Source organism: Carcharhinus amblyrhynchos, chromosome 11 (assembly GCF_965287045.1).
Source record: "Carcharhinus amblyrhynchos chromosome 11, sCarAmb.v2.hapA, whole genome shotgun sequence".
Taxonomy (NCBI): domain Eukaryota; kingdom Metazoa; phylum Chordata; class Chondrichthyes; order Carcharhiniformes; family Carcharhinidae; genus Carcharhinus; species Carcharhinus amblyrhynchos.
In genome coordinates this window covers 55,661,054-55,677,933 of record NC_137334.1, presented here as the reverse complement: position 1 = coordinate 55,677,933, position 16,880 = coordinate 55,661,054, and the positions used below count along the sequence as shown (strand labels likewise).

Genomic DNA, 16,880 nt, shown 5'->3' with positions numbered 1-16,880 from the left:
ACATGTGATGCTTTTTTTTAAAGAACTAAGAATATCTAAAGTTTTCTTATGTCAAAGAGTGTGCCAGAAGTGTTTTCAAAAAATACTTTGGCTCCTCTGAGGAAAATACTCTTTTGAATAATGCTTGTCAAGTATCAACTTTGTAAATGTCAACCTGGATCGTTGCCTTTGAACTTCTCCAAAGGCATTTTGTATAGCTGTATATGCCTTACACTTGCATTGTACAAGTTGTGTTGGTTCCTAAACCTTAAAAAACGCAGATATTTCATTTTTTAATACTGGGGACAAAAGCTTGGCAGTTATTGATCTTGTATGACGGTATTTCTCTTGCAGGAACTGTGTTGAGTGTTTCTTGTCTAATGCAGATGGTTCAGAAGAAGAATGCCAAGAAAAATGCATGTTAGTTGATTCAACGATCAATCAAACAGCAGGTAGCAAACACTACTGTCACATCAAAAAATAAAACCAAAACAAGTTTAAGTTTACTTATTAGTGTCCCTAGTAGGCTTACATTAACACTGCAATGAAATTATTGTGAAAATCACTGTTTTGATGCAACTCATTGTTTTAATCTCTGGAGATCTGTGGATTTCAAATAGTCAAAGAACAAGTCACAGATGTCATAGAACCCCAACAGTGCAGAAGGAGGCTATTCAGTCCACTGAGACTGCACTGACAACAATCCCGCCCAGGTCTTATGCCCGTAACCCCAAGTATTTCCCCAGGTAATCCTCCTGACACTAAGGGGCAATTTAGTACCGCAGAAAGCAGTTGAAATATTGTATGTTTACAAGAGGAGTTAGGAACAGCACTTGGAGCTAAAGGGATCAAAGGGTATGGGGAGAAAGTGGGAATTGGTTACTGAGTTGGATGAACAACCATGATCATAATGCACCGAATGCTCAATAGCCTACTCCTGCTCCTATATTTTATATGTCTATATTTCTATGTGTCTATATTTCTATCTTTAATGAAGGTGCGTGTTGAAAAATCCATTTTACCAGCGTCAATTCTAAAAAAATAGTTTTAACAGAGAAATCAAACAGCAGATTTTTTTTTAAATGAAGACCACATCATGCTTATGATATAATGTATGTGGTTATATCTCTGACCACAATTTTTCAAATACCATTAGATGTGTATGTTCTACTGGAGAGCTGAAAAGTTGCCAACTTGTTCAAAAAGGAGGGAAGAAAAGAAAGAAATTTATATTTATATAAGGCTCTTTGTGATCTCAAAACATCCCAACCACTTTACAGCCAATTAAGTATACTTGAAACAAAAACAGAAAAATGTTGGAAAATCTCAACAGGTCTGGCAGCATCTGTGGAGAGAGAGTAGAACCAACGCTTCGAGTCTAGATGACCCTTCTTCAGTGAATATTTGACAAGTAGATATTATTGCAATAACAGGAAATATGGCAATCAGTTTGCACACAAATAGCAGTGAGATAATGAACATGATTTAGTTGCCCCATTGATTGTAGGTGCAAATCCTGTAATAGCTGTTAAATCTCACCAGCTGCCAAAAACGGGATTTGCACTGGCAAGATCTCAGTTTGAGATTTCCCTGCCCACTGTTGACATGATCAGGTTTATGTCAAGAAAGGCTGTGAACTTGATTTCTATCAATTATAATGAATAAGCAAATACCTACCGGCCTTGACACCAGAATGTCCATCGCCTTAATCTCCCCATTCACCTGGCATGATGCCATGTCGTATGAATCACTCCTGCTTTCAAAGGCCAGAACCAGTCATGATGACCATGCATGGATGCACAGTAAGGTATAGTCCCCAGATGGAGCAGGACATGGCTGTGCAGTGTGCTGATCATAGCATTGTGATGGATGGGCAGTGGGTGCCCCGATCTCAGAATTGTGGAGAGATGCCCTAATGCTTGGGGAAGAGATATCCTAATGTCTGTTTTGGGGAGCAGGGAAGGCACTTAAATTTCAGTTTGAGATAGAACATAGAACACTACAGCACAAACAGGCCCTTCGGCCCACAAGTTGTGCCGATCACATCAACACCTACCAGTGCATAGACCTATCTATAACCCCCCATCCCACTAAATCCCATATACTCATCCAGAAGTCTTTTAAAAGACCCCAGTGAGTTTGCCTCCACCACCACTGATGGCAGCCGATTCCATTCAGTCACCACCCTCTGAGTGAAAAACTTACCCCTAACATCACTTCTGTACTTGCCTCCCCGCACCTTCAATCTGTGTCCTCTCATAGCGACCATTTCAGCCCGGGGAAATAGCCTCTGAGAATCCACCCTATCTATTCCTCTCAACATTTTAGAAACCTCTATCAGGTTGCCTCTCAACCTTCGTCTCTCCAGGGAGAAGAGTCCCAGTTCCCTCAACCTATCTTCATAAGGCATGCCTCCCAATCCAGGCAACATCCTTGTAAATCTCCTCTGTACCCTTTCAATAGCTTCTACGTCCTTCCTATAGTGAGATGACCAGAACTGCGCACAGTACTCCAAGTGAGGCCTGACAAGGGTCTTATAAAGTTGCAGCATTACCTCCCGACTCCTAAACTCAATCCCTCAATTAATGAAGGCCAGTACACCATACGCCTTCTTGACCACATCCTCCACCTGCGAGGCCGATTTAAGAGTCCTGTGGACCTGGACCCCAAGATCCTTCTGCTCTTCAACACTACTAAGACTCCTGCCCTTGATAGTGTACTCGTTCATCCCATTGGTCCTGCCAAAATGGATGACTACACATTTATCCGCGTTGAAGTCCATCTGCCACTTCTCCGCCCAGTCCTGCATCCTATTTATGTCCTGCTGCAACTTCTGACATCCTTCCAGACCATCCACAACACCACCAACCTTCGTGTCATCGGCGAACTTACTAACCCATCCCTCCACTTCCTCATCTAGGTCATTTATGAAAATGACAAACAGCAAGGGTCCTAGAACAGATCTTGGGGGCACTCCACTGGTGACTGACCTCCATGCAGAAAAAGACCCATCCACAACCACTCTCTGCCTTCTGCAGGCAAGCCAGTTCTGGATCCACAAGGCCAAAGCCCCTTGGATCCCATGCCCTCTCACCTTCTCAAGAAGTCTTGCATGGGGGACCTTATCAAACGCCTTGCTGAAGTCCATGTACACCACGTCCACTGCACTTCCTTCGTCAATGTGTTCAGTCACATTTTCGAAGAACTCAACTAGGCTCGTAAGGCACGACCTGCCCTTGACGAAACAATGTTGACTATTTCTGATCAAGCCAAACCTCTCCAAACGCTCGTAAATCTTGTCCCTCAGAAGCCTCTCCATCAGCTTACCAACCACTGAGGTCAGACTCACTGGTCGGTAATTTCCCGGGCTATCTCTGTTCCCTTTCTTGATTGGGACGCTCTTTAAAAAGGACATCCTGACCTCAGAATCCCGGCATTATTGGCATGTTAGGCCTTCCCCTTCAGCTGGCTGTGTGATCCTCGCTAGCATTCTAAAATTGTACAGAGTGCCATTTAATCAGGTGAGAAAAGCTGTCTGTGAAGACGGTGAGTTTCGCACAACTTTTTTTGCCTGATCCAAAACTCTAAGTTTGAGAAAATTCTGGTTAACAATTTTTTTGGTGGCTTTGGTTGAACATTGGAAAAACCTCCTGTTGTTCTTTAAATATTCCCATTTGTCCATTTGAGAATGCAGACAAGGTCCTGGTTTAACTTCCCATCAAAAAGACAGCAACTCCGGGTGCAGCACTCCCTCAGAACTCCTCTGAAATGTCAACTGTCTGGAATTGGACTTGAACTTTCTGCTATCATTGGAGATGAATGCTGTCATCTCCAATTATAGCATTGGAGTGCTATCAGTGAACCAAAGATGGGCAGCCCCTTGAATTTCAATGATATTGTCACCACTGAATCCCCCACCAACATCCTGGGAGGGGCCTTCATTGGCCAGAAACTTAATTGGACCATATAAATATTGTCGCCAGAACAGCAAGTCAGACATTGAGTATTCTGTGCCAAATGACTCATTTCCTGACTCCCAGAAGTTTTCCACTCTCTACCAGACTCAAGTCAGATGTATAATGGAGTGCTGGCCAAGGCAACAAGTATTAATATGCAACAGTTAGAATATTAGCTGTTCAGAAACTTAGTAGCTTAATGTCTCCTCTGTCTTGCACTTGCTTTTGACTCATGAATCTCATAATGATTGAAATAAACATTTCAAAATTTTGCAAAGAAAATTACTTTTTCTGGAAGTAGTATCTGATATATAAAAATAAGGCTGCTTTCATAGTTGTGCAAAATCCAGCAGGTCATCTCAAACATAGGAATGGAGTTTTCCCATCCCACCCGCCACAGGAATTGCGGAGGTGGACTACGCAAAGGTCCATTGACCTAGGGTGAGATTTTCCAGTTTTGGGGCTAGCACGGCCAGAAAATTCCTCCCAGGGTGAACGTAATGGGGAATCATAGGTGCACTGATTTCTATCTATTAATAATTAATAAACTTGGTACAGCTATGTCAAAAGGGTCTCAGGAAATGTAATACTGAAAGGGCCAAATACTGGATTTAGTTATTTTGAATAATGAATAATAAACATCTCAAATAACTTAAAATAAAAGTCAGTATGGATTTGTTATTGTATCCCCTCAACACTTTCAGTGGAATGAAGTGGTGGTCACCTAAAAACAAACATGACTTCTGAATTTTAATGCTTCACTTATTTTATAGTTGGAAGTTCCCTGATGAATATATTTCAAATGTTTTAGCTTTCTTCACTTTAAAAGTACCTAGTGTATCCAGGAAGTTTCCGCATCATTTTGGTTGCATGAACATAAACTAAATGTCATATAATCTAGACGTGTTAGTTGTCAGAACTAACAATGATCACAGTATAGTCTTCATTGTATCATGGATATTGTGGGCTATTGAGTTCAGAAGAAAGTATATTATGAATGGTAAAATAACGTGCACACCCGATTCAATGAAATCCTTAAGAAAGGAAGTTGACAGATGCATTTGTTGGCCATTGCTGATGGACCACCCATTCGGCTATTGAAGTCAGGCATAGCTTTCTGGCAAAACATTTGTGTAGGAAGTGAGATTTGAAAAGTGCTGTAATGCAGAATTATTTTATCATTCATTGAAAAGACAAGTGCAATTATTCAAGACCATGGTCAGTAGGTAGTAGTTGTGATTTTACTGATTTAAAAAAAATGTTTAAAACTTAATGTGCATATTTCCAAACTATTTTTCTAGAATTTGAAGAAAACCAATCTGTCTACTGTTCTTTGAAAAGTGGCAATGATTGCACAATATCATTCCATATTATTACGGATGGATATGGAAAATCACAAGTTTTTGATTTAAAACAAACAGGTGAGCTTGGGTGATATAATAATTTAACTCTAAGTCTAGTTTCTAGCCATATCTTTCCTTGTCACATTTCTGGATGTTACACACCTGCAAGGAAAAAATTAGCCATTTGTTAAAATGAGGAAAAATCTGTTAAATTAAGGATTAGATATCTAAACTAAATGTGAACTTTTCAAAAATGGATCAGTTTCATTGATAGTTACCAATGAAGATTTATTGTGCTGACAAATCAAATGAGTCTTTTTTTAGAAACAAAACTACTGAGAGGACGTGAGAAGTAAATAGATACAAAATTTTATGAAGTTAGGATGAGCCACCAGCTAAGGAATTTAAAAACGGAAGTAGGCCATTCAGTCTCTTGAGTCAGTTCCACCAATCAGTCAAATCACAGCTGGCCTGCATCTTGCTAGCCTTTGATCCATATCCCATGATAACATCACCTAACAAAACCATCAATCTCAGTCTTTCAAATTGCAACTAGCCAGCATCTGGGGCCTTTTGGGGGACAGTGTTCCAGATTTTTACTAACTTTTCTGTGATAAGATGCTTCCTGGTTTCTCTCATAAATGGCCTGACTATAATTTTAAGGCTGGGTCCTTTTGTTGTGGATTCTTCCACCAGAACAAGTAGTTTTTTTGCATGTATCCCATTGAATCCCTTTAATATTGAGCATGGTGGGATGTTGCAGTGGGGAATCCGCTAATTATACTTGTACTTTTTATAATAGAGTTCCCACCATCATTCTAGGGACAATCAAGAGGTTGACGAAATCAGTGATTCTTTTTCATTTATCATTTAAAAGCGCTTAGAAAGGCATTGCTTAATATGATAAGAATATAATTAACCAGCAGTAAAATAATCACAGTTAATGATTACACCAGTTTTTGATCACAGATAGTAGGGCGGGAGTGGTGGGGGGGTGGGGGGGGGTACATAGTGAAATTTATGCCTGAATTTTCATCCACAAAGCAGATAGGGGAAAATTTGGAAAATTGCTGGCTTGATGTGCCCATCTTCAGAGAAGATGCACACCAAGGTGCGACCTTCATTACTGGGGGTTAGGTGCTGGCTGACGTCAGTGCAGCTGATCCAGGAAGAAGTGCAGAGGCAACCACAAGGACTATTGGGTATGGACGTAGACTGGTGAAAAGACCATCTCAGTGCAGTGGAACTTGGTCCCAATGAAAGAAAAATGAAAAGGCCTTCCACTCTTCACCCTTCTCATTCCGTTGACCCTCCAAGCGCTCCTGATGCCACTCATGCCATCACGTATCTTCCATTCACCCCTGTGCCCCCTCATGCCCCCTATGCCAGACTATGGCACTTTCATGCCCATTGATCCAATGATACTTTCTCAAGTCAATGAAAACCACTATAAAGTGGAATGTTTAAAGATCTTTGAAAAAAATGGAATCCACTGATCACTTTCTTCTATGGTAAAAACATGGACAGTGAGCTAATGAAAGTGTCAAACATCCTGGCCCTATGAAGTTTCAAAAACCACAAATAACAAACTCTTGAAACTTGAGTTAAATCAACAAACTTTGCAGAACTTTGCCTCAGTATATATTTGGCTGACAGTCCAGACATCCATTGGAATAACAAAACACCTGCAATCTGGAGAAACACTGATTGATAATCTGACAGAGAGTTTATGCAGACGTGATGGGCCAAATGGCCTCCTTCTGCACTGTGATTCTATGATTTGATGACATCTTAGTCTCTTTGATCTCTGTGATCAATTTCACAAGGTTTGTTGACAGAACTCAAGTAGTTTGCAGTACTTATGGTGTTTGAAGTTTCAAAGGGACTGAATGATTAGCACTTATATTACATTGTCACCCAGACATTTTTCATTGGTGAAAGTGATTAGTGAATTACATTTTTCAAAGCTTTTTTAAAATCTCACATTAAATTGCTGAGTTCACTTGTTCTAGAAAATGCACAGTGGATTAATGGATATTGGAACCTGAGCTTAGCACAGGGAACATGATGGGACATAGTGGGTGGGTAAAAAGGCAGAGCCAGGCATGCAGGGCATGAAGGGCCTGAGAATTTGGGTGGAAGAGCAGGACCTAACATAGAGGATATGAGCAGACATAGGGGATGGATGGAAGGGAAGAGCCTAGTATGAAGGCCTGAGGGGGTGGATGGAAAGGCAGATCTGGGCATAGGAGGCTTAAGGAAACTTAAGCAGTGGGAGGGTGGAACCTGGCATACAGGGCATGAGCAGTGTAACCTGGCCCAGGGGGGCATGAGGGGGACCTTTTGAACCTTTTAAAAGGTCCTTCATGAACACTAGCATTCACGACTCCTTTTGGGGGCCATGAACCACAACTCTTTAAAAATCTGGTGTGTCTGCAAGATAATTGGGGAAGAGTAGGAAATACCTGTCTCCACAATGGAGTCAACCAGGTCAAGAATGCCAGATGTGGGCTTCTGCCAGGAAACAGTTGCACCCTTTCAAGGCACTCCCAAAAATTAGATAGCCCAGGAATGGAGTTGGGAATCCCAGAATCAGGACAGGCTCAGCATTCTTAAAGGGCTCCCAAGTTAACCCAACTCAGTGAAAATCCAGGTCACCATCACTATCACACACAGTGTTATGCATTCAATGTTGCATTTCGCCTTGAGCACTCATTCTCTAACATTAACCCTTGCGTCAATCACCATGTCACATCATAACAACAACTTTCCTGCATTTTAGCAACTGCCACATATTGAAATCTTGTATTGTTTGCACAGAATGCCCCTTGCCTCCAAATGTACTTGTGATAGTTTTGGGGATTTCTTTCGCAATCCTTGTCGTTGGTTTGGTTATCCTCAGTATCTGGAAGATGTTTATATCCATTCACGACCACAAAGAAGTGGCCAAATTTGAAGCTGAACGAGCAAAGGCTAAGTGGCAAACGGTATGTATTTGAAACGAACGAAGTTATACTGTTAATTTGCATCTCAAATTTAACATAGAATGCAAATATTTAAAAAGGTGCTGAGCTAAGAGAGATGTCATGCATACTTTATAATTCTAATAAGCTGGATAAGTAAAGCTGCAGTGGGCAACATGGAAAATATACAATTAGCCGTTATTTGGACAAACATATTGGTAAATTCCAGTTTAGTTTTATTGTAATTGTTATTACTGACAAGGTTGGTGGCATCATTGAAAACGAAGTTGGAGGGAAAAAGTCTATGATAAACTTACTGTGGCAATAGAGATAGGTCATATAATTCACTATGCTTTATGTGCATAACTACATAAATGTGTCTGTTCCTTCATAAAGTATTCTTGTATTTTCAGGGTACAAATCCGCTTTACAGGGGGTCAATTTCCACATTTAAAAATGTGACCTACAAAAATTATGGAAAAAAGGAAGTCACTGCTGTTGGGAATTAATGCTTAATTTATTGGAAAATTGTAAGTTTTACAAACAGATCTGATGCACTTTTATGTTTTGTTTTGTCAAGAACAGCCACAGTTATATGCATGTGTTATGTTTTGCCTGCTTGTATATATAGAGGTTGCAACACCATGTGTATATCTTGAATACTTTATGTATATATTGGAATGTTTGCGCTGTTTCAATGATAACCTGTTTTATATAGTGCCTTTAACATAGAGCAAAAGCCCAAGGCACTTTGCGGGAGCATTTTCAAACAAAATTTGACACCAAGCCAGATACAGAGACATGTGGACAAGTGATCAAGTGACCAAGTGGGAGATTTTAAGAGAGAAGTGAGTGAGAGGTAGAGAATGAGGAGATTTTGTGGAGAATTTCAGAATTTAGTGCTAGATATTTGAAAGTCCGGCTGTCAATGATGGAATGATTAAAATAGGGGATGTGTTGAACTTGAGGAGCCCAGAGATCTTGTGGAATTACAAAACTGGAGAAGGTTACTGATATTCAAGATATTTCAATATAGAGAAGTGCGAGGCAGTACATTTTGTTGAGAGGAATAAGGAGGCCATATCCTGCTTAGAAAATAAATGTCTAAATGTTAGAGGATCAGAGGTGTCTCTGGGTACAGTTACACACATCACTAATTCTCCATGTTAAAAAGGGATATTCAAGAATTTGCTTGAAGTTTTATGCAATTATAAAATAAACATAAATAAGCACATCATTTCAATGTGAGAAACTTACCCTAGCAATGTGGTTGTTACTTTTCTAAAAACCACACATCACCCCTCTGCCCCGTACAATTCTTAAGAATAGGACAATGCTGTTGACATAATTTTTCTGAAGATGGATCAATTCTGTATTTTTTTAAATTAGTACTGTGATATGTTTATTTTATGTGCATTAAGATGCAAACTTAGAAATTGCTATCTGAAATATTACTGTACAAACATTAACATTATCATTTTGAATTCTTTGCTCTACTATTTTCATGGGGATATACTCTATTGATTTCTAATGGGTTACCACTTCCACCAAAACTATGAAGAAAGGAATTTGATCTGAATGAATTAAGTTTTTGCACAATAAAACTGTGTAACGTCATTTCCCAAGTCATATTTTTCTCTGTATATAAAGCTCACTTAAAAAATAGTTGTGAGAAAAATAAGAAGCAAAGCAGTGACTTCTGTTTTTACTCACCATATAATTCCTATGGTAGGACATTAACAACAGTTAAGATAGACAAGGGGGAGATCATTGATGAACTGAGCAAACTTAGGGAGGACAAAATCCCTGGACTGGATGGGTTGTATCGTGCATGTTAAAAATAGGGGAGACAAAGCAGAGGCACCCAGTACTTATTTATTAAAAATCATTAGAAAAGGGGTTAACACCAAAGGACCGATAGACAGATAATGCATATCTAAAGCGATTTAGAATTTAAAGAGTGATATAGAGAAAATCCAGAGAATATAGACAATTAACTTAACTGCAGTAGTAGACAAGGTCATGGAATCTATATGTAAATATGTGACAGACAAACATCTAAAAGCTGAAAATGTAGAAAGAATAATCAGCACAGATTTCACAAGGGAAAATCATGCTTGCTGAATCTTATTAAATTATTTGAAGTGGGATCAGAAAGAGAAGATGAAGGTAATGGAGTAGTCTTGGAATAGGAGTCTGACTTCATGATTGAAGTCAGACCATGTGGAGTTGGGGGAAAATTAGCTGAATAGATAGAAAGCTGACTACAGAAACGGAGGGTAGGAGTTAAAACCAATAACTCAAACTAGATAAAATGTCAGAAGTGGTGATCCACAAGGATCAGTCTGGGACCACTGCTGTTCATTAATTACATAAATGGTTTGAACTCAGAAATCAAAAGTGCAACTTCAAAATAATATCACATGGGAGAGTATGGTTAATATAGAGGAGGATTATAATAAGATGTATTGAAAGACATTAATAAATTTGTAGAACAGGTGTGTAATTGGCAAATTAGTTTCAGTGTAGAGAAGTGTGAGGCGGTACATTTTGTTGGGAGGAATAAGGAGGCCATATACTGCTTAAAAAATAAATGTCTAAATGTTAGAGGGTCAGAGGTGTCTCTGGGTACAATTACACACATCACTAATCATAGCAACACAGGTTACAAAGGCCATTCAAAACCAAAGAAAGCACTGGGTTCTATTTCTGGAGGGAAAGAAAGTTTAAGATCAGAGTTGTTGTGTTAAACTTGCAAAGAACCTTGATTTGACCACACTTGGAGTACTGTGAAAAGTTTGGATCTCCATGTTAAAAAAGGATATAGCAATGGAGATTCAAAAAGATTCACTGGAAGGGTAACAGAACTGAAAGGTGATACCCGACCTCACTTAGCTGCTTCAGAGGGCAGAGTGTCCTTTTCGTCCGGACACACATCTGGTGGGGCCAATGAGACTCCTGAGCTACTGGCTGTCTGATTGGATGGCAGCTTCCTGGGTCAGGTGGCTGTCCTTTAAAGGGATAGCAGCCCCAATAGCAATGACTTAGATGCCAGACACCTGTAAGTGCGGGCAGGGGTCCCACAGACAGCGAGGTAGGGCTGCCTCTAGTTTTCAAGCTATTGGGGGTCCCATGCTGTAGCAACAAAGTTGCAGTGTTTCAAGTTGATGACCCTATGCCAGAACCGGAAACAATTGCATGTAGCGGGTTTTAAATAAGCGCAATGATAGAGAAAGTGGGGGAGGGAAAGAGAGGGCAAAGGGAAGATCTGTATTGGATGGAAACCAGGAGTGATTAAAGAAGAATATAGACGGTTGAATGGATGGGCAAAAACCTGGCAGCTGGAAGATATTGGAAAATGTGAGTTATGCACTTTCGTCGGGAGATTAAAAGAGCTGAATATTATTTAAGCAGAGAAAGACTGCAGAAAGCTGCAGCACAAAAGAATTTGGGGTCCTCAAAATCTCAAAAAACTAGCATGCAAGTTCAGCGGGTAATAGGGAAGACAAATGGAATGTTTGCTTTTATTTCAGATGGGGGATAGAAATAAGGAAGTCTCACTGAAACTATGCAAGGTTAGACTACACCTGAGACAGTCGAAAGAAGATTCATTCGGTTAATCCCAGGTGTGGAGGGACTTTCTTCTGAGGAGAGGTTCAGAAGTTGCATCTGTGCTCATTGGAGTTTAGAAGAATGAGAGGCGACCTTACTGAGGCATATAGGATTCTCAGGGGGCTTGACAGGGTAAATGCTGAGAGCCTGTTTCTCCCGTGGAAGAATGTTGGATGAGAGAGCATAATCTCAGAGTAAGGGATCACCCATTTCATGCAGAGATGAGGAGGAATCTCTTCTCCTATAGAGTAGTAAATCTATGGAATTCTTCACCACAGAGATCTGTAAAGGATGAGTCAATAAGGATGTTCAAGGCCAAGATGGACAGATTTTTAATCAGTAAGGGAATCAAGGGTTATGGGGATGAGGTGGGAAAGTTGAGTTGAGGATTATCATTATCAGATCAGTCATGATCTCATTGAATGGTGGAGCAGATCCAAAGGACCAGATGGTCTACTGGGGCTTCTACATCTTATGGTGTTATAGGGCAGGATTTTCCAGGGACTGTAAATTCCTGCCCAAGGTCAACAGACTCTCCTAATGGTCGTCAAATTGTCTGTCCCACCCCCCAACGATTCCCACAGTGGGCAGGACTGGAAAATTTACCCCTGATCTTAAATGACAAAAGAATGATACCACAACAAGTAAAGAAATAAAGGATAGGTCTGGTCAAGTAGTAAATTACAACAGCAGGATCATTCCCAGCACATGCTGTCTGGAAAAATGGGAGCAGTGGCTTGTGACCTTGAAGTTAAATCTGGAAGTGCATATAGTGTCTAATCCTAGGGTGAGGCGCAGTGCTTTGAGTTTTACTGAGCAGTGAAAGAGGCAAAGGCACAGAAGTCAGACAGGCAGTGGGATGACAACTTAAAATATAAACGATCAGAAGCTCAAGTCACACTTGCAGGCCAAACAGAGGTGTTTCACAAAGTGATCAACCAATCCAGGTTTGGTCCCACCTATGTAAAAATTTTATCATGAACAGTGAATCCAGTAAACTAAACAGAAAGGAATATCAGTAAGTTGCTGCTCTGAAGAAATTATACAGACTCGAAACATTAACTCTGTTTCTCTCTCCACTGAAGCTGCCAGACCTGCTGAATTTATCCAGCACTTTCTGTTTTTATTACAAATGAATTGCTGTTTCATCTGAAAGGAATGTTTAGGGGCCTGGACAACGGGAAGTGAAACGGCAAGTGTTGCATCTCCTGTACTTGCACAGGATGGTGCCATTGGAAGGGAAGCTGGGTTTGGATAATTGAAGTGTGGATCAAGGTATCGTGGAGGGAAGGTTCGACCCAATTGCTGAAAGGGGAGGGAAAGATACGTTTGATGGTGGCATCGCACTGGAATTATGGAACAAGGTCTGTTGGATGCAGTGTTGGGGGAAGATAAGGGAAACCCTGTCATGGCTTTGGGAATGAGAGGTAGTGTGTGAGAAATAGAACAGATGTGACCAAGGCCATGTCAACTACTTTGGAAGTGAATCTTTGGATGGGAAAGCTGGATTACATATCCAGTGGGTGTGGAAAATTACATAATCAGAATTGATGCAAGGATGTCAGAGAAAATCCAGGCCTATAGAGCTTGAGGGGCCCCCTACCTCCCTACACGTGCAGAATATCTCTTTCTTTCCATCGTTGCCACCAAATGCATAGTCTAAACACCATGCATATTTTCTCCTATATTCAACCATTGTTTAAAGTACCACAGCGCAGATGGGCTTTTTTAGAAACTCCCACCACTTCTTTCATCCACAATACTTTGAGAGTCACAGATTACCTTTGCAATGTTTGGCATATGCAGGCAATGAACAGCGTGGGACAGCTGGCTGTATACAATGGTCATTGAAAAGAATAGGCAGCACAAATATATTATACTGCCCGCAAGGTTATGAGTGGAAATAGATTAAAAGCACCCTGCAATCCCCACACATTTTTGTGTGAGTCAATTTGCAGCACCCTTCATCAATTCCCCTACCCCAACCCACCTCTCCAAATCCATTTTGTTGGTTTGGAAATGCATAATTTAATAATCTCTTGTAGTTTGTAATTTTAAGAAACCATAAGATATGGGAGCAGAATGAGGCCATTCGGCCCAACATGTCAGTTCCATCATTCAATCATGGCTAATATATTTCTCAACCCCATTCTCCTGCCTTTTCCCTATAACCTTTGATTCCCTTACCAACCAAGAACCTATCTATATTAAATACACATCAAGTCTTAAAAACACATTATGCTGTGGGTAAGGAACATGGCTACGTATTATATAACTAAGACCTTGCCTGCTTACAGCTCTCTAGAGAACCAATTGTATTAGTAGAGAATGATGCCAAAAAAATTGTGAAATTTGTATTGGCTTATATGAGCTGGCTACATGCTCTCTGAGCAGCCTGCACCAGAGACTGGGCAATATAAGCAACTTTCTTGGAAAATATGAAATAGCTTTATTATTTAACCTAATAGTCAAATTCATGCTGAATGTAGCAAAAAGCTAGAACTGATTAGTTTTCTGGTATGCTGTACATTTCTGTAACTGATTCAAAGCACCTTCGTGTATTGAAATTCAAATACCAAAGCCTGCTTTTCAAAATCCAATAGCTTGTTTGAAACAAATAACTGGAGATTTTAGCTGAGACGGCAACATCCCTGTTAAACTGAGAGAACATAATCCTTGGGGCCCGCAGCATCCTTTTCAAAAGACTTGTGGCTAAACTCAACGTTTTCTATATTTTTATGGAGCCATGTTGTAAAAAATCCCACACACATTTCGCCACCACTGGAATTTAAATCAATGTTCCCAGTGAAATGTCAAGTATAGCTTTGAAAGCTGATCATTACAGGTGGTTCCAGATTTCCTTTTATATTCCTTTCACTCTTACTGCATTAATATTCTGAAAGAGGTGAAGAAATGTTTCAAATCAAGGGGCAGCGCTCTGAAAGCTAGTAGCTTATGCTACCAAATAAACCTGTTGGACTTTAGCCTGGTGTTACTGCGCTTACCCCAATCCAACACCGGCATCTTCACATCATGAGATCTTTGTGACAAATTCCAATTTCCATTGGAATTTTCACTGCAAGTTGTTGTTAGTGAGAGATCAAAATGGTACAGTGTATTTGAGACTTTTGTGTAGAACGTGCATCATTTTAACCAATTAGATTGAGGATTGTGTATTGGATAACTCAGATTCTGGAGTAGGGAGTGTAAATTAGAATTGTGAATTCATTGTCAAGTAACATACAAAAAATAAAATACATAGAGGGAAAGAAGAAAGATGAGATTAATAGAGGGAGAAAAGAGACAGAAAGAAGAAGTACAAAGAAAAGTCATTTCATTTTTAAATCTCCAACAGCAATTAAAAGCTGAAGGAATGAGACTCTACACGAGTTAATTTTCAATCTCAATCTTTGCTTGGCACTAATTAAAACTAATCACGCAGTTAAAAGGACATTGATACAAGCCCAAGCTTTATATGGTGAAGTATCTAAAATTTCACAGCATATCGTACGTTTGACAGCTAGATGCTATTCTCATGCCGTTTATGGAAAAGCAGCGTATCATGCAGAGCAGCTTGTGATTTTTTTGTGTTTAACTGCACATTTGTGCTCACCAGATGTTGCTATCTGATTTGTATATTAATAAAACTAGTATTATCAGCAATATTTTACAGCAAACACAGGTTTAATATTCTTCAAGTAACAGAGTGTACAATGATTATAAGACAGTAAACCACAAGTGTTTGGAGCTCGGACACAAACTGGCACTCCCAGCACTGTTTCAAAAACAATGGGTCAAGGACTTTGATTTAAAGAGAAAGAACGGGTGGAACTCTATGGTCCTGCCATGGAGGGGGCAGTGTCAGAAAATGCGGCAAGCGATTGAAAAATCCATTGACTTCGGCAGGACTGGAAGGTCCTGCTAGCAGCAGGGGCCGTAAAATTCCACCCATTGAGTTTAAAATAGAAGTACAAAATATTTAAGCACACAAGTTTGTTAAGTCTAATTATGTGAAACTTATTTTGATGGAATGCAATTAACAATGTTAAATGTGTATAATGATTCTATATTTGTTATAAAAGAAATACATTGATCAACAATATTAATAACTTAGCTTTATATTTGTACAGGTATTACAGAACCTGTGCAATTCTATGCAAAGAAAATATTGAAATCCTTTTGTTAAATTATATTATCCTTGGGAAAGGGTAAAAGTAATTCCCTTTTACTTGTATCACATATCTGTATATTATGTAGATTATATTCCTGTTTTCCCCCTGGCCTCAGCTAGCTAAGGCCCCTAAGAGATGGGCAAAATCCCCAGTCTGTGTTGAGTTAGCTGTTTTCAGCTGAGAATAAATGCAGGCTGTCAGTTAGATGCACCTTTGGCCTCCACCTATATCTCATCTACACACTGCACCTGGCGACATCATCTGAAAACACATTATACGTATATGCTGACAACACGCAGCTCTACCTCACTCACCATCACCCTTTCTCAATCCCTTTGCTGCCTGTGTTGTCTGACTGGTTGTCTGACATTCAGTCCTAACTGAACTGAACTGAAATTCCCTCCAATTAAATGTTGAGAAAAGCAAAGCCATTGCCTCCCAGCCCACATCTAGACCCATGTACACATCATTCAGATTAAAACCTCCTGGGTTTAAAAATGTTCCATCCATATTAAGTTCTTTCCAATGTTTGCCACTCCATTCCTCTGTAACACTTCCATCCCTTCCCTTCCAATATTTTGCCCCACCATTGCTGGCTGTGCCTTCAGCCACCTAGGACCTAACTTCTGGCATTCATTTCATAAACATCCATATCTCTCCATTTTAATTTCCACCTTTAAGATATGTCTTAATATCTAGTTTCTTGTCTCTTCTTCTTTGGCTCAATGTAAAACACTAATGTGAAGTGCCTTAGGGTTATGAAGATGCTATATTAATGCAAGATGTTATTTGCTGCAGAGTGGAGAAAATCAATGCTTTTTCTCACTGTTATTCAAAACAAAACAAAACTTAGAT

At 39.8% G+C, this 16,880-nt stretch overlaps 1 protein-coding gene across 2 annotated transcripts in view; it reads left to right on the top strand.

Moving 5' to 3' along the window:
• Positions 1-16,880, top strand: part of itgb6 (integrin, beta 6) — a 61,958-nt gene that overhangs the window by 36,564 nt on the left and 8,514 nt on the right. Inside the window, exons 12-15 of one of the 2 annotated variants that reach the window (XM_080199150.1) lie at positions 334-431; positions 5,237-5,356; positions 8,099-8,265; positions 8,655-8,771. In XM_080199150.1, coding sequence (XP_080055276.1) covers positions 334-431; positions 5,237-5,356; positions 8,099-8,265; positions 8,655-8,750 — 481 coding nt within the window. In that variant the 3' untranslated portion in view covers positions 8,751-8,771. Of the gene's footprint in view, positions 1-333; positions 432-5,236; positions 5,357-8,098; positions 8,266-8,654; positions 9,859-16,880 lie in introns of those variants that run through there. The other variant, XM_080199149.1, reaches the window with a different exon arrangement.